The following is an 18,496-nucleotide window of genomic DNA, read 5'->3' on the forward strand; positions in this document are numbered from 1 at the left end:
ATACAATGGGCACAGATATGCTGACTGCTGACTCAGACGTGGGGAATGCAGCTGCCTTCAGCGTCCAGAGTTCCTGAAATTAGAAGAGTTCTGTCTTAGTGAGGGTTTCTAATGCTGCAATGAAACACCGTGACCCAAAAGCAACCTGGGGAGGAAAGGGTTAATTTTGTTTACGCGTCCATATTGCTGTTTATCAAAGGAGGTCAGGACAAGAACTCAAACAGGGCAAGAACCTGGAGGCAAAAGCTGATGCAGAGGCCATGAAGGGGTGCTTCTTACTGGCTTGTTCCTGCCTGCTTTCTTATAGAAGAACCCAGGACCACCAGCCCAGGGATGGTACCACCCACCACAGGATGGGTTCTCCCCCAGTTTCCACTAATTGAGAAAATCCTACAGCTGGATCTCATGGAGGCATTTCCTTAGTTGAGGTTCCCTTCTTTCAGATAACTCCAGTTTGTATGTAAGGTTGATATAAGACTAGCCAGTACAAATTCCATATGCCTAGACTTACATGCTAGTTGTATTTTTAGAAAATTTTGTGTACACTCAAAAGATATCAACATATTTCATGTCCATATATAAAACACAGTTAAAGTTCTAATGTGATTGGAAGCACATTTTCATAGAATCAAAGACCCAGGCAGGCTTATGCATCTAGTGTGGCATCAAAGAAGGCTCCGAAACTTCTCAAGAATGTCCCCTAGGGGGCGGAGCTGCTGCTGACTGTGCCGTAGCTGAACCGGGAGGGAATGCTTGTGAAACATTTAGCAAGGTGCTGGCCACGCCGTCTCCCTTAAAGAAAGCAGCTAATATAATCTCCCAGTGAATCGGCAGGGCCTTGGTTTCGGGGGGAGCTGGAGCATAAAAGGCAGGAGAAGCTTACAACAGCTCTTGCTTCTGAACCCTCTTCCTCCCTTTCAAACTGACTTTGCTGTGGTACCGAACACGAGGGAGCTTGATGAGCCCCAGTTTGCTCAGTTACACCTTTACATGTGTGATGCTCTGGATACAGAGGAACCAGAACAATGATTCTTTCTTTGAGAGAGCCTGCTATACAGCTTGTGTGTGTTTGGAGGCGAGGCCGCGGCCGGTGCAGCGGCGAGGGGCGGGAGGCGGGGTTTGAGGAGGGGGCCCATCCAAGACTTCTAGGCAGTTCTCAAGATCAACTGAATCAGAGAGCAAAGAAGAAATGCTTGTTAAAATACCAAACACACACACACACACACACACACACACACACACACACAGATTGGAGGGGGATATAGTTTCGTGCTAAACCCTGTGTAAATCTACCCTTCTCTTGTCCCCAGCAACAGAGAGAGAGAGAAAAAAATGATTTTCAAAAGGCAGAATAAGGAGGAAATGGAGTCTAAAAACACTCTCGCTAAGGTTTCAGCCAACTCTGTCGCAGTCTGTGACATCGACCTCCAGCTGTGCTCAAGGCCTGTTTTTCTGTTCTTGGTAGCCAGGTGATTCTCTGAGAACCCTTGACAGGACATCCAATGGAATAACCTGGAACAACCCCCGCCCCACAATCCAGAATGTGGGAGGACTGGGGAGTCAGTACATTTGAAGCATTGTTATCGAGGGCAGCATCAGGACCAGAGGGTAGAAATTGTAAGCGCGCGCGCGCGCGCGCGCGCGTGTGTGTGTGTGTGTGTGTGTGTATTGTGCACACGTGCCTTAAAGCCCAGCAAGCATGGCGTGATTCTTTTCCTTTTGGGAAAAAAAGGGGCTGTTAAAATGACCTAGTTTGACGCTTTCAGTTTATAGTTGAAAATATTGTTTTTTAAAAAAAAGATCACTCAGATCTGATCCCAACAAAATATAACCCCCTTTTTCATCTCCGGAACCCTGCAGAGACGTTTAAATTCTAGGCTGACTTCCATGATCACTGGCAGAGCGGAAACTAGAAAGGAAACCGGTTACTCTGGAAAGAAACTAGGGTGGATTCCTTTAAATAAAGGCATTGGCATGTTAGAGCACTCAGATTAAATTTAGAGACTGATAATAACCTATTGATAAAATTTAAACTCTACAGAGCTGGTTGGCTTGTAAGTCTTCCCCGGGCCGGCCCTGTGGGCCAGGTTGCAGCTTCGTTGGGGAAACCAGCCCCACCGCGCAAAGGGTATGAAGTTGGCAGGGTCAGAGATGTGGAGAACATGGATGAAGGACCGGCAGGAAGAGGAGTCTTCAAGGGGGATTGATCTTGAATGTTCAGACAGGGAAATGAGACAGATGGATGGAAAAAGGCCCAGGGATAGTCGCATTGGGGGAAACCACTGCTACAGCAATTCCTCCATCTAAGTTGGTGGAGGGAAATAGGGGAAATAGGGAGCAGAGTTAAAGCGGTTCAAATGCAGGAGATACAAGGACTTGGGGACAGGTGAATTCCGATACCGGCCTGGGCAGGAGGGAACCAGGTGCAAACCCTGTAACCTGCATGGATCCGCGAGAGAAAGAGGGACGAGCTGCGACGCTCTCTCTCCTGCCCACGCGCGGCCACAGGCTCGGACGACTGCAGAGCAATTAGGGTGGAAGGGTTCCTCCTGGGCACCAATCCGCGACGCGAGTGGGGGGCGCGTCCTCCGTCACGCCCTCGCCCAGTCCTGCGCTAGTAGAAGGCTGGTCCCCACGCCCCCTAACAGTCCCTCGGCTTCCGCGCGCCTGGCCCGTGCGGGGCCCTCCCTCTCCATCCGCCTCGGTGCATCGATCCCGGTGGCCCGGCTCAGCGCCTCGGGGCGGGTCCCTGTCGCCCGCACCTGCCCCCGGGGGCGGAGCGCAGCAGCGACAGCGCGGCCCCAGCCTCCTCCACACGCCAAGCTAGCGGCGGACCTGCCGCTCATCGCGGTCGGGGTGAAGCTCTCTGTCTCCGCGCCCTCGGTCCCTTGTCACTTCGGACAAGCGGTCGGTGTCTCCTCGGGGATCTGCAGCCCCGGCGCCATGGAGCCGGCCCTGGGCAGCGAGCGCCGCAGCCCCCCTGGCCCCGGAGCTCCGCGACCACCACCGCGGGGCCACGCGCCCTCGACCACCGCCCCCGCCCCTAGCCCGGCCCCGGTGAGCTCCTCAGTGCAGCCGGACGAGGAGCGGCAGCCGCGGATCAGCGAGAGCGGCCAGTTCAGCGATGGGCTGGAGGATCGAGGTGAGTTGCCATCGCCCCGGGCCCTTTCCCCACCGCCTCTCGGAAGCCACCTGTCCCCTGTGAGCGGCTCAGCGCGGGAGAGCAGATACGACAGTCCCACCTCTCGGGATTTGTGCCGGCCGGGGGCGGTGCCTTCCCGGGAGCCCCTTTCAGGTTCCCGATCCCGGCGGGTGCCTAGGCCAGCCTTGTCGGGTGTCCGCGGAAAAAGTTTGTAGATAGGGTTCTTGGTCGCTTAGAGGAGACTGAGAGGGTTCATTTCCGTGCTGGGAGGTGTGGGTTCTAATGCATCCCGCCGCGCGATCCCTGCCATTCACCCCGGGAAACTTCTTTTTGCTGAATTGGTGGCGGGGTGCCCCATAGGTCCCCTTAGCCTCTGCACTCGATAGGGCCAGACTCTCTCTGAGGTTCTGGGTCACAGCGGTCACGGCTCTACAGTGTGAGGGTGCCGGCAGAGCGGTTGGGGTTTTGGGGCTCTGACCGCTAACCTGGTCTGCACAGATGCTACTCAAAGCTGGTACTTCCTGGAGAACGAGTGTCCAACTCTGAGTCCTTCCTTGGACGCTGGCCTTGGACCCGTGCATCTCCCGGAAGGCATCTCCAGCTCTTGTCCACAGCCACTGTCTCCTTAGGGGACCTACATCCAACGCCAGGGCTCCCTTATTCATCCCGCCTCGCTCTCCTTCCCCATCCTGCCCTCGTGGCCCTCGGCTTGGATTCTTTGCGGAGACGACCGCATCTACTACATCTTTGCTCTTTCTTACTGTTTCCGAATTGGACCCCTCGAAAATTATCAACAGTTCCGCTAAAACCCTTGGCGGCGGATTTGGGGTCTCTGCAGCCAGGCCCTTCCCAGGCAGCCGGCTCTGAACACCTCTACTCATTTTTTTTTCTTGGAAGCTTTCATCTGTCGACTGTAGAGTGCTTATATTATTTTAGTTCCAGCAGGTTTCTGTCCTATTCTTAGTACCTTGCACATCTTTATATTCCGGTTTCGTGTTGGGATGCAGGATTTCTTCCTCAGAGATTCCGAATTGTAGCGTGTGAAACAGGATGACATGGAAACAGATTTCCCAGAGAAGCGGCAGAGATACTGTGCGGGGAACTGGAGCTGCTCCAGCTTGGAACGAGTTCTGCACCCGGGTTGCAGGTTCATTCCCTGTTCCCTCAGAACTGTATAGCCTTGAGGACAGGAGAGAAGGTGGCACCCTCGGAAACCCCGAAAAACCTCTCGCCTTAATTCTGGGGTGTTAGAATTACCTTTACTCCGTGGTAACTCGCATTGCAAGATTTAAACATTTTGTATTGAAGAAAGACGGATGCCCCCGGGTTGGGCTTAATTCTGTAGCATTGCGGGTTATCTGTAAGAGCTGGCCAGTCTCTCCTAACCCCTGCAGAAGGACAGACAAGAAACCCATACTAGAATGAATTGATATTTATCAATATCAAGAGGCCCTGCTTCAGCATTTAATTACAAAGAAACAAAAACCTTTTCTGAATACATTCTTTAGGTTTTCTGTCAGTGGTCAAATGAACTTCATTTTCTATTATATTGTCTCCTGAAAGCATTGGCTGTTCCTAAGCCACTGCTGTGTGGAAGCTCACATATCACACACAATCTCTGTTAGGATGCATTGTGTCCCCTACAGAACCCGGGATTCTGTGCCATTTTTGAGCTAGCTGAAAGTCGCTGTGGTATTTCTTTTGTTCCACCCATTCCTGGCTGCAAAGAGTTAATGACAAATGAAAAACTCCAGTTAAATCAGAAGCCTCCTGGAAGCTTGGTTGTAATATTTTATATGGTTGTGTTATTTTATCTTTCTTATATCCATTTTTTTTCTATCTCTTGGAAATGGTTCATGGGTTAGAACCTCCTTCCCACTGGGGACAGGAACCGGGAAAGAGGAAAGCTCCCTTTAACTGGCTTTCTGCTTAGGCCCCATCCCCACAGGGTGTGGGGGATGGGCACCCCGGCTGCATCTTCCATACTGATTTTTGTGTTGACTTCCTTCTGAGGCAGTAGAACCCTATGGCAGACCACTGCTGATTCCTATTGGAAAGTTGCTTTATAACTAGTGGTTTGGGATTTTTGGGGACATTTTCTTCTTAGAAGAGATATGGGCTATTTCTCAGAATTCCAGAGAGCCCAGAATGTCCCAACACTACTGTGACAGCTGGTTGAGCCTGTGGCTCAGGAAGCAAGCAAACATTTTGTGGTTTAAGGCCTTCAGGAACACACACACACACACACACACACACACACACACGAGAGAGAGAGAGAGAGAGGCCCAATTCATCTTAGTGGTTTCCTCCCTCTCCCCTTCTTTAATATCAATTTTTTATCATTTTGTCTCAAACCTTAGGATGTGGCCCTCCTTACGTAGTTATAGACTTTATTGGGCACTTTCCCCTAGCTGCCCTTCCAATTAAAACAAACAAACAAACAAACAAACAAACAAAAAACAATAAAACACCTTTTTGCAGAGCATTAAAGCTCAATGGCCTGGTGTGGTGACTCTGGCCTCGGGAAAGAGAAGCAGGAGGATCACTGTGAGTTCATGGCCACCAGCCTGGGTTGCATACCAAATTCTGGGCCAGTCTTGAGTGCAGAGTGAGACTCAACCCAGAGACAACAAGAACAACAAAAGTGGATAAGCATAGGAGAAGTCAGTGACAAAGACATTCAGACTGCTGAGGAAATAGCATCTTCACATATGTTTGCCCCGCCCTCCTTCGTTAGCATATCCCTAGGCACTGTCAGAGCCACATTTGGAGTTTAAGTTAGGTTAAAATTCCATCCTGGAGACTGGCTGTGGGCAGGGGGTTGCAGCGCTGCACACAAACCTGAGGCTTGTTTCAGTTGGGCTAGCTTGCCTGGTTCCCACTTGTGATACACTGCTGTCTGAACCCTCAGTCTCCCCCCGCATCCCTGTGACTTTGGGGTGGGAAAGCATCTGACATGGATGCAGAAGGAACATCTGTGTGGAGACCCATCACTTCTGAGCTGAGTCCTTGTGGGTCATCACGTTCTACTTCCTTTGGGGGATATAGAACATGCACATTCTTGGCATCAGTCATGTGGGCACCTATGCAATGTACATGTTATTTGTGTGTGTTGGTGCTCATATGTAGAGGACAGAGATAGCTTAAGTGCCATTTCTCAAGTGCTGTCAGCTTATTTTGGGAACAGATTTTCTCACTGGTTGATTCTATTGTCTGGCCAGTGAGGGTCCAGGGGACCGAAGCACGCACCGCTATTCCTGCGTTTTTATGTGGGTTCCAGGCCTTGAACTCGGGTTCTCGTGCTTGTGTGGCAAGTGCTTTGCCACTAAGCCTCCTCCTGAGCCCCGCAGCTGCATTTTTAGAAAGGAAACAAAGAGATAAGCACAGTTGCACCGAAAGAGAAAAGTCCTTCCTCTTTTGAAGCGTTTCCATGATAATGACTATGTTGTTTTTCCCTCCTCAACTTTCAGTCTCCCAGGGGAGCCACAGGGAAGGTTGGATCTCAGGAAGAACCTCCAGTCCTCCTGGCTCACTGGAGCAGGTGGTCCAGCCCCTTCTGGCTCCCACTGGAATCTTCTATAGTGAGTGCTGATCCCCGTGAGGCCAGAGGAAACACTCAGGGCAGAGGTGGTCAGGGCCAGGTGTGCTGGCGAAACCAGCCAGCTCTGGAGGAAGAAAGAAATGTTGTTTGGCAGAATGGGCAGGAGTGTTCCCAGTAATGGCTGTCCCCCTGTGGAAAAGTAAACCAGCCTCTCAAAGGGGTTATGTTTTTGCCTCCACTGGACAAACCTCTTAAAATGGGTGCTGTCAGAATGCCTGGCAAATAAACCATTCGTTTGAGCTGCTACTTAAGTGGTGTAGTTTCACTTCTCCTGAAACCAATGGACCAGGAAGAAAGCACACACTCGTGTGTGTGTGTGTGCGTGTGCGTGTGCGTGTGTGTGTGTGTGCAGAAGTGGAAGTCGGAGGTCGATGTCAAGTGTCTTTCTTGATTACTCTCCACTATATGTGTGTGTGTGTGTGTGTATATTAAGGTTTTTCAACTTAAAATTTATTTTTAAATTCAGGGATGGTGGTGGTGGCAACACACACCTTTAAGCACAACACTTGAAAGGCATAGACAAGGGGATCTCTATGAGTTCAAGGCCAAGTCTGGTCTACAGAGTGAGTTCCAGGACAGCCAGGGCTGTTACATAGAGAAACATTCTCAAAAAACTGAAAAAAAAAAAACAACTCTTTTTAAATTTTATTTCACACCCCCCCCCTTTTAAACACCAGTTTTGGAGTCTTATTTTTTTTCCTAATTTTCAAATTAGAATATAATTGCATCGTTTTCCCTTTCCTCCCTTCAACCCTTCCCTTGAACGACCCTCCTTGCTCTCTCTTGAATTTGCAGGCTCTGTTTCTCTAATTGTTATTATATATATAAGTTCAACCTATAGGGTTGATCACTTGGTAACCAGTTTTCGGACTTATCCCTGGAGAAGACTGTTTCTCCTGCTCTCAGTGTTCCTTAGTTGCCAGCGGTTCCTAGTCTAGGGTTGAGACTCCATATGATTTCCTCCTTCCGTGCTAGCATGCCGGTCCGTGTCATCCTTGTTCAGATCTTGTGTAGGCAGCCATGCTGATGAGACTTCATGGGTGTAGCTTCTGTGAGATGAAATCTCACTCCACCTTATTTTTCAAGACAGGGTCTCTCACTGAACTTGGAGTTGCCTTTTTACTAGACTGACTAGCCAGAAAGTCCCATGATCCTCTTGCTTCTACTTCCCCAGCACTAAGGTGACAGGTATGCCTCCATGTCTGTCTGTTATGTGTTCCTGGGATCCGAACCCAGGACTTCAGGCTTGCACAGCAAACACCATACCCACTGAACCATCCCAACTCATTTGGGAAAGGGAAGGGAGCTTTTAGAGGTGCATGGGACTTGTTTATTCTAGGTTATAGCTTCCCGTGGACACAGGAGTGATTTGCTTTTAGGGATAAAAAAAGAGATTTTTCTTCTCGAGCCCAGGAAGAAACAGAGAACTGTGCTGTCAAGTTATCATTGGAAGGCGCCAGGACCTGCAGCATAATCGCCTGAATTCTTCCCCTCAGCCTGCGCTCACTTATTTACTATTTGGAGATAGAGTCTATGTAGCCTAGGCTGGCCTCAATCTCACTGTAGAGCTGAGGATTGCCTTGAACTCCTGATCTTCTGCCTCCACCTCCGGAGGGGTGGGATCTTAGCTGTCTATGACCACGCCCATTTTATTTGATGCTGGGGTTAGAACCTGGCCTTGTGTGTGGTAGGCAAACCCTGTGCCAACCCAGCTACAGCTGCAGCTCCGTGTCTGAATCATTAAAGTAGGTTTGAGCTCCGTGTCTACTTCATTAAAGTAGGTTTGAGGCTAGTTTTCCAGTGCAAAGGTGAAGATGAGGCTGATAATGCCTGCTTGCTTTCTCATTTACCTTCTGATCCTATAGAAGCGCCCCTCCCCACCTAGTTTTACTCACTCTGATGTCTGCTGGGCTACCTACTCACAAAACACCTGTCCCCAAAGTCCTGTGTGCTTTGAGGCCGGTCTTTGTTATATGTGTGTGTGTGTTTGAGAGAGAGAGAGAGAGAGAGAGAGAGAGAGAGAGAGAGAGAGAGAGAGAGTCTCTGTTGTATAGCTCTGGTTGTTCTCAAACACACTATGTAGACCAATCTGGCCTTGAACTCATAAAGATTGGCTTGCCTCTGCCTCCTGAGTTCTGGGATTAAAGGCACATGCCACCATGCCCAGCTGTCCTGATTCTTTTAAACAGGATACTGCTTTGGGCAGTGATAGGGCTCAGAAAATGATTCCCCAAAGCACACTACCTTGGCCTACTGGACACTCTGAGCTGAATGTTTCTAGAAGGCCTTAAAAACAAAGCCTTGTCCTTTTTCTTCTCCTTACCTTTGCACCCCAAGGCTGGCCATGGAAACTAGAATTCCAGGCTGGGGAGATGGTTGGGTTGGTAAGGTGCTGGCCTTGGAAGCATGGGGGCCTGAGTTGTATCCCCAGAATTCATGTAAAACCCCGGCACTGAAGAATTGGACACAGGCAGATCTCCAGGACCCACAGGCCAGCCTAAGCAGAATAGGTGAGCTCCAAGTTGAGAGAGAGACACTATCACAAAATATGTGGCAGACGGTATCTGAGGAACACCTGAGGTTAACCTCTGACCTCCAAATATGTGCACATGCATGTGCATATGAACCCGAACACATACCAGTGTACACACACACACACACACACACACATTTAAAAAATCCCAAATGTTAAAAAAAAAACAAAACAGGAAAGAAATTTCTACCCTTCTACCTCAAAGATAACCATAAACCCAAAAATTATTGTCTTGCACACCCCCTCCCGAAGTGTGAGAGCTGGACACAGAGAGAGAAACTCTCTGACTGCCCTTGTCTAATGGTGAGTCAATCAAAAGACCTCATCCCAGAAGGGGGCCTGTGCCACACTCAGCACATCGGTGTCTTTTATGGAACACTAAGGCTCAGAGCAGACAGGTCTCGCTGAGTCTCTCTGCTTTATTCGTCTCTTATCTAATCTCATCTCCACAGGGATATGCATTTTTCATTGAATCAGAGCATAAAAATAGCTCCCCTTGGCTTTTGGGTCTTTATTTCTGAAGCCTTCCACGTCACATAGGATGGGATCTCTCTCTCTCTTCACCACTCCTCTTCCTCCCTCCCTTCCCTCCCACTTCTTTCTCCTCTTTCCTCTTCCTCTTCCTCTCCTTTCCTTTCACCTTCTGACTGTCTAATTGTTGGTTTTACTAATTTTTGAGATGGAAAAAATTGTATCTCATGTATGCCAGGCTGCACTCAAACTCCCTATGTATCTGAAGATGGAGACAACATGGAACTTACGATCCTTCCTCCACCTCCCAAGTGCTGGGATTTCAGTCATTCATCCCCATGTGTTTGTTATACAGTGCTATGGATGGAACCTGGGGCTTCATGCATGCTAGGCAAGCACTCTACTGAGTGAGCAACATATCTAACCCATTGCATAGATCTTTGTTTTAATACATTTGCTATATGTTTTTACGTTGTTTTTCTCATGTTGCCCAGTCTTGTAGGTGTGTCAGTCACGACCATAATTATAGGAAGAATAATCTCCTGTCCTTTCTGCTCCAATAGTGGTGGTCAGTCAGATACAGCAATGGTACTCGTGTGTGGTACATCTCATGCTGTGACATTTTACAAATGGTACCTAAGCTTTACCTTCCTGTTCACCATTGTCTACAGCTAGTGTGAGGAAGCCTCCCTGTCTCTGAAAGATACGTCCCAAAACCAGAGCTGGCACAGTTGACTTTACTTGGATAAGATACACGACTGATATTTTAAGTCGCTGGTAACTAAAAAAGAGTATATACACACATCATCATCTTTGGGTTTTCTGAGACAGAGCTTCTCTCTGTATAGCCCTGACTGTCTTGGGACTCTCTGTTGATCAGGCTGGCCTTGAACTCAGAGAACTGCCTCCAAAGTGCCATCACTGCCTGGCTACAATTTTATTATTTTTAAAATACTACTACTATTATTATTATTTACGGTATGTGTATATATCTTCATATGAGGAGGACAGGAGGATGTCAGATCCTCTGGGGCTGGAGTTACAGGCAATTGGGAGCTGCTTGACATGAGTGATGGGAATCAAACTTGGGTCCTCTGCAAGAGCAGTGTGTGCTCTAACCACCTCTCCAGCCCCTACAATTTTATTCTCAGAGGATAAGAGAGGTGTCCATGGGTATTGCTGGTGAGTTATCACAGACTCTTGTCAAGGACTCCTTATGTGCAAAGCATAGGAGATAAGCCTTGTTGCACTTGAAGCCTTCCTAGGAAGCTAGGTCTGGCTTTAGCAGTTTTCAATGTACTTTCAGATTCAGATAGTATGTGTATGTGTGTGTACATGCATCTGTGGGTGTAGTTTGATCAGAAGTCTTTCCTTGGGAATGCTATACATCTCGAGACGGAGTCTCTCATTGGCCTGGAACTCATCAAGCAGGGTATACTGGCTGGCTAGTGAGCCCCAGGGATGTGCTCGTCCCTGTTTCTGAAGTGCTAGGATTACAAGTGTATGTTACTATGCCCATCTATTTTACAAGGATTCTGGGGACTCAAACTCAGGTCCACATATTTATATGGCAAGCAGTTTATTAAAATGAACTCTTTCCCTGGATCCCTGAGAAAGCTTTAAATTTTTAATTAATTGATTGGTTAATCAGTTATTTGCTTAATGTGTGCTTCAATACAAAGGAAAGAGACAACAGGCTGAATAATCTAGGCCCGATGGCTACTGGTTGCCTAGGGGTCTAGAGAGGGCATTTGTATGGTCTCAGATTCCTTGGTTTTTATAAACCCCACACTGCTATTGGGACTGTACTAATGGATCAATGCTCACAGCTAGGGAGCCCAAATATCTAATTAGTTACTACAGTTCTTTCCTAATGAAGAGTTTCGTTGGGATGAGAACATTCTATTGAGCCAAGTGGCTTTGTGCAGAGGACAAAGATTGGTATGGTGTGACCCCAGGAAGTGGTGAGGTGTGTGGAGGAGTCCTTCTAACTTGGAGAACTTCTGTTGCCCTGTGGAAACACTTATCTGATACTGCCGGGGCCTGTGGTTTTATAAGGAATGCCAGAACACTTGATAATTCTGTTTTGTTTTTGATGTGCAGTCTCCTAGTTGTAGAAATGTAGTGTGGGCCAGACAAAACACATCTTGGCCCACAGGCTGTGGGTTTGCAGTCTTTGGATGAGATGCCGTAGCTCTGGCTATGTGTTCTGTTGTATGCAAATGCCTTACTCCCTCTCCTCCCTGTTTCTATCAGGTTTACTAGAAAGCAGCACCCGGCTGAAACCTCACGAAGCCCAGAACTACAGGAAGAAGGCATTGTGGGTATCCTGGTTCTCCATTATTGTCACCCTGGCCCTGGCAGTGGCTGCCTTCAGTGAGTATCAGGAAGTCTCGCCAATCAATACTCACACTTGCCTGTCTTTCCCTCTAACCCCCGTGGGATGTGCTTTGCTTTTAGTTGACTGTTATTGATGAGTAAAATTTTTTTTAGATGGTTGGATAATCAGGGTACTCATGAATTAGTAAAATGGCTTCACTCCTCTGCAGAGGGAAGAGGTATGAGAAAGAAGCGGAGGGAAATAACTGAGAGCTTCGGTCTCATCAGTATGCAGGTTTGTGGAAGTGGATTCTGGCTGGCACCAGCCGAATAGTGAAAATAGTCTCTTGGCAGATGCCTTCAGCTCAGGCTGACATGACAAATACGCATCCCGGAGATTTGGATTTTGAGCCTAATGCAACTCGATGAGTGCAGTATTGCAGGAAGCTCTCTCCTTTCCCTCTTGACTGGGGCTCGTGCAAGGTCAGGAATGAAATCACATGTACGATTTTAATGAAAGAAACATGGAAAGGCCTTCTTTCAGGGTTTTAGGGCATGAAAAGAAAATAATTTCCTACAGTTCTGAGATGCCATGAGAACGGAACAATTTCTGTCTATAGATGATTTTGTGTGGGAATCTGGAATTTCTATGATGGGTTTTCTCTACTGACATGCATGTGCTTTTTATTCTTATTAATTGTGCAATGATTCACAAGTTTAAGCCCTGAGCTACAGCTCAACCTTGATAAGAATTGTGCCTTTTTATTTTTATTTTTGGATTCTCTTTCTTTTTTAAATGGTGGGAACAAGGCACTGTGTTTAAAATTTTGTGACGGAGAGAAAGATCTGTGCTCGATGTGCTAAGCATCCCACAAGGTGCTTCAGGGGAGGAGGGAAAAGACAGTGGTCATTAGGCCGTGTGGCTGTGTGCAAGATGTTTAAAATTCTCTTCTGCCGCCTTAGATGGTTCTGCTGGAAGTTGGGGCTGGATCCCAAGGGGGCTGGAATTAGAATTTGACCAAATGCTCCCTTCAAAACTCAGCATATATTACTAGAGACAATTTATACTGGAAACAGTATACAATAGCCTGACTCTAAAATAACCAAATATTCAGAATACCGAAATAATATATTTCAGGGAATAAACATTTATCAGTGAGCCAGAAATCTAATCAGGAAGAACTCTGATTTTTGAAAATATAATAAATAGCTTCTCTTTCCCCTTGCCTCCCCTTTTTTAACACTGAGACCAAAATAACAAGGCAATGGATGTCCCTTGAGGGCAATTTGGTTGTTGTGGCTGGTAAGGGCACCGGACACGGTAATTTACATATGTGAAGAAGGAGGAATGAAATGAAGGGGGGGGGGTGATTTACAGACAGAATAATGGCTCCTTAGGCGTGTCCCCGTGCCCTATAAAGCTGTTAGGGCAGCAGCCTCCCCCGCGTGTTTGAATAAGGACCCAAGTATGAGGTTGTGAACGCGTCTTTCTTTTGGAATAACATTTCATGTGCTTACGGCGTGTAAAAGAGAAGGAATAGGAGGAAAACTCTACTTCACTTGTAGTTACCCGGTCAGGTGAATTATTCTAGAAACGTTCCGTTACTTTTGATGGAAAAAGTCTCCATGAGGCCAGGTCACAGGCTTATGGAAGAGTTTCTTTTTGAAAGCCATCGTACTCCTTTATCGTAGAATTATTTAGCTTAAACCCTTTAACTTTCCTTTAAAAGATTCACTTTTACTGATTATCTGTGTGTACAGATGTGATTGCCCGTGCATGCTCTGTACATCCTAGGAGGCCCAAAGAGGGTGTGGAACCCCCTGCGGCTGGAGTTCTGGCCAGTTGTGGGACAGGGATATTGGGGGCTGAGCTCGGCTCCTTTGCAAGAGCAGCGAGTGTTCTTAACCACTGGCCATCTCTCCAGTCTCTTTAACTTCTTGCCTCTAAGATGTGGATGCTGCTGTTTGTCTAGTATAACCTGTTATGTTCTATATGCCTTTCATTTCACTTGTGAGCTGCTTCTAACTGCTTCTGATTTAGTTAAACCTTAAAGCATAGAGACGATAAATCATATTTTGCCCCATTTAAACTACAGTGACTTCAGTGCCTGTGTGTGTGTGTGCATGTGTGCACACGTGCATGTGTAGGGATATATGCTTATGCATGCTGCAAGTCCTTGCAATTTCCATCACAGCCCTCCGCTGTACTCAAAGCTACCCTTAGCTTCCTATGTGGGTGCTGGGGATTCAAACTCAGGTCCTCACGCTTGCACAGCAAGCACTTTGTTGACTGAACCATCTCCCCTTTGAACTCGATTTATAATTCTTGGTGAGACAATGATTTGGATCAGCTGGAGCATCTATATGAAAGTATGGTAATGCATCTTGGAATATTTCAGAGGGAAGTCCTAGTTTGGTTTTAAAATAGATTCAGCATATAATGGGTAGGCAGTGTAGAAAATAGCAGCACTCTTCTTATGAACGAATGTGAAAACAGGTCTGTTGTAATAATGAGACCAGAGAGAGGATAAAAGTTCAGCTTCAAAACTCAGAGTTCTGCCAACATTGATGTCTTTGTCAAGATGATTGAAGAAAATGTATTCTGACTTTGGTTTTAAGACTTGAGTATGTTAATTTTTAGGGGCTGGATACTTGCTTGGTTCTGTGGGAAATGAAGATATGTTGGAAATAGTATCAAGGGAAAAAAATCATTTTCTAAGGTGGTGTCTAAGTTTCTTTTTGCTGATGCAGTCAAATACTCTGACCAAAGCAATTTAAGGGAGAAAGGGCTATTTTGGCTGCTGGTTCCAGGGTATGGTCCATCATGGGGGTGAAGTCACGGTGGCAGGAGCTTAGGGTAGCTGATCTTGTTGCATCCACAGTCAAGAATTGAGACCACGCCAAGATTCCTGCTTAGTTCCTTTTCTCCAATTTATTCAGTGTAGCGTCCCTCCTGAGGGAATGATGGCGCCCACAGTGGGCAGGTCTTCCCACTTCAGTTAACAAAATCAAGATAATCCCTCACAGAAAAGTCCAGAGGCTGGCCTCCCAGGTGAATCTAGATTCTCTCAAGTTGACAATTAATTAACACCAACCACACAGCAAATATATAGCTCCATTAAAACAAAATAACAACCTCAAACTAAGTAACAAAGCCCCTTAAGCCAAAAGTACTCCAAACCAAGATCTCAGAACCTGAATCTGACCCCCCAGGACCCACGTTAAAAAAACAAACAAACAAGCAATTTGGGTGTGGTGGTGCACACTTGTTGGGGAGGTGGAGGCAAGGAGACTCTTGGGGTGCCTTGGCTGACCAGCCTAGTCTAATTGGTGAGCTTCAGCCTAGTGAAACACTTTGTCACGAAAACCAAAATGGAGCCAGGCAGTGGTGCATCCTTTTATTTTATTTTTTTTTTTTTATTTTTTTTTTTTTTTTGGTTTTTCGAGACAGGGTTTCTCTGTGGCTTTGGAGCCTGTCCTGGAACTAGCTCTGTAGACCAGGCTGGTCTCGAACTCACAGAGATCCGCCTGCCTCTGCCTCCCGAGTGCTGGGATTAAAGGCGTGCGCCACCACCGCCCGGCTGGTGCATCCTTTTAATCCCAGCTTTTGGGAGGCAGAGGAAAGTGGATCTCTGTGAGTTTGCGTCTAGTCTGGTCTACACAGGCCAGCCAAAGCTACATAGTGAGACCCTTATCTCAAAAAACACAAACAGGTGCTTGGGGAATGACGTCTGAGGTTGTTCTGTGTTCTCCACACACAGGCACATATGTGTCTCTACACACACGTGTACAATCACACATACAGGCACATACAACTTGGAAGTGCATTAGGCAACTTCAAAACCTCTGAAAGGAGTGGTTTCTTTTTTTATATATGGGGATTTTTTTTAATTGTGCTTGCATATATGTCTGTGTACCGTGTGCAAGCCTGGGGCCCAAGGCCAGAAGAAGGTATTGGGTCCCTTGGAGCTGGAGTTACAGAGAGTTGTGAGCTACCATGTGGATGCTGGGAATTGAACCCCGCTCTTAATCACTAAGCCGTCTCTCCAGGCCCCCGATTGTGGGAATTTTAATATTTGATTTAGTTTAAATTTTTGACCTTTAAGCATGATAATATAATGTGAATGCATCCTTTTAGAAAGCTTTTCCATTTGTTGTATCATTTTTATGCATGTGTATGTCATGTGTGGAAGGCGGAGGGCAACTTTCAGATGTCCATTCTCTCCTCCCACCATGTGGGTCCAAGGAACTGAACCCAGGTCCTCAGGCCTGGTGGGAAGCCCCCCATCAGCTGAGCCATTTTGAAGCTCACATCCTTTTTATTTTTATACTCTAAGGGTAACAGAAGTGAGATAAATAAGGTAAGATCACATGACTTGTCTGCATTAGTAGAGAAGTCTGGGGACTTCCCAAGGTGTTCCCTTACCTCAGTGGATGCATGGTCAGATAGAGAAGAACCAAGGTGACTTCCAGGACAGGTGACACACATCTGAATCCCTAGCACCTTGAGGCTGAAGCAGGAGGATTGAAAGTTTGAGGTCAGCTTATGCTATGTAAGGGAGACCTTGTATCAACAACAACAACAACAACAACAATGCCGGGCGATGGTGGCGCACGCCTTTAATCCCAGCACTCGGGAGGCAGAGGCAGGCGGATCTCTGTGAGTTCGAGACCAGCCTGGTCTACAGAGCTAGTTCCAGGACAGGCTCCAAAACCACAGAGAAACCCTGTCTCGAAAAACCAAAAAAAAAAAAAAAAAAACAACAACAACAACAAAAGAAAGAAAGAAAGAAAGAAAGAAAGAGAAAAAAGGAAAGAAAGAAGGAAGATGACTGAGAGTCCCCAGGGGTCTTCCTGGGTTCTAAGAGTAAAATCTGAGTGTTTAGAGTGGCATTTACTTATTTATTTATACTTAGTTATTGTTTTACAAGTCAGGGTTTTATTGTGTAGCCCTGGCTGTCCTGGAATTAGCTCTGCAGACCAGGCTGGCCTTGAACTCACAGAGATCCTCCTGCCTCTGCTCCACCCTGGCCAGACCTGACCCTATGAACTTCAGCAGGACTGGAGTCACGTTCTTTGCTCTGGCTTGGAAACATAGGACAGACTGCTTCTCACAGATTCCTCCTGGGTCACATGGCCTCACCACCTAGAAGAGGCTATATGATGGCCGGGCAGGAGTGAAGATGATCTAAGGAGAATTTGCACCTCTCTTTTTTGGTTATCAGATTATTGAAATCATGCACCCCAAGAAACTGGAATTTGTCCAGGAATCTCCTGCTAGAGAAGGAAAGAGCTGGAGTCTGGTGCCGGCCAGAGGAGAGGCTTGTTCCCTAGAAGGAGAGTTCTTTCACACAGTTCTGGTGACAGACAGGTCAGGCCATGTTGTAGGAGAGGCTGGAGCTCAGACGGTGATGGCATAGAGGGGCGGGACCACATCTTGACCAGGGTTTGTCGAGCTGTGCATATTTCTTGCCTTCCCTTTAAGCCTAACCCTCTATCGCTACTCTAAAGATGGTCTTGGGGGTCAGCCTATGTTCATTCCATTTCCCAGTGTGGCTGTGTTGAGCAACCTGCTGCTTTCTGTTTCTTATCATTGCTTACGGTCCTGCCAAGGATGAGCAGCTGAACCTGGCTTGTTACAGCTATCAAGGCCCAGGCTCTGACCTTACAGCACTGCTGACAGAGATCTCCGTATGTACTGAATTTCTCCTTTTGGGTTCCCCTTTCTCTCAGGCTGTGTGGCTTGTGAAGCTCCAATGCTTGTGTCTTTGCCCCTAAGGGCTTCTTCCACTGAAATACTTCCTGAACCAAAGTCTTCAGCACCTAGCACAAATTCTGCAGGTAGCTGATTCTTTGCTGGATTTGCTGGTCTCCTATTTATTTTTATTAAAAAGAGAAGTCTGTGCACATAATAACCATTCATGAGCCTAGAGCCATGGTTCTGATCCTTCCTAATGTTGCGACCCTTTAACACAGTTTCTCATGTTATGACGACCCCAACCATGAAATTATTTTGTTGCTGTTTTGTAACTTTAATTTTACTACTGTTATGAATCATAATTTTAAATACCTTATATACAACCCAGATGGGGGTTGTGACCCACAGGTTGAGAACCACTTGCCTAGAGGTACTTGGTGCATCTTCCCTGCCGTCTTTCTCTTTCTTCCTGATCCTGCCAGGCACAATACCCTACATGCCCTCTGCGTGCTACTTTCTTCTCTTTTCTGGTCTTCTAAATGCTGTGAGTTTCTTCCCAGAGCAGCCTCCAAGTGGAGCATTTGCCTGCTGCTGACCTGGGCCTCAGGGCAGCTCAGGGGGATGTGGGCAGGAAGTCTTGAGCCACATCCTGGGGTTGCTGGGGGGGATAACTTTTCCCTGTCAATGTGCTCTGTGAATGATAACTCTAGAGGCTGCTTCAGGGAGGTGGAA

General features: G+C 47.1%; 1 protein-coding gene across 1 annotated transcript in view; it reads left to right on the plus strand.

The window, feature by feature from the left end:
* The first annotated feature begins 2,633 nt into the window (after positions 1 to 2,633).
* Positions 2,634 to 18,496, plus strand: part of Tmem163 (transmembrane protein 163) — a 180,216-nt gene continuing 164,353 nt past the window's right edge. The window contains exons 1-2 of the mRNA XM_057769873.1: positions 2,634 to 3,142; positions 12,004 to 12,123. Coding sequence (XP_057625856.1) covers positions 2,944 to 3,142; positions 12,004 to 12,123 — 319 coding nt within the window. The 5' untranslated portion in view covers positions 2,634 to 2,943. The remainder of the gene's footprint in view (positions 3,143 to 12,003; positions 12,124 to 18,496) is intronic.

This window comes from Chionomys nivalis, chromosome 5 (genome assembly GCF_950005125.1).
Source record: "Chionomys nivalis chromosome 5, mChiNiv1.1, whole genome shotgun sequence".
NCBI classification, from domain to species: Eukaryota; Metazoa; Chordata; class Mammalia; order Rodentia; family Cricetidae; genus Chionomys; species Chionomys nivalis.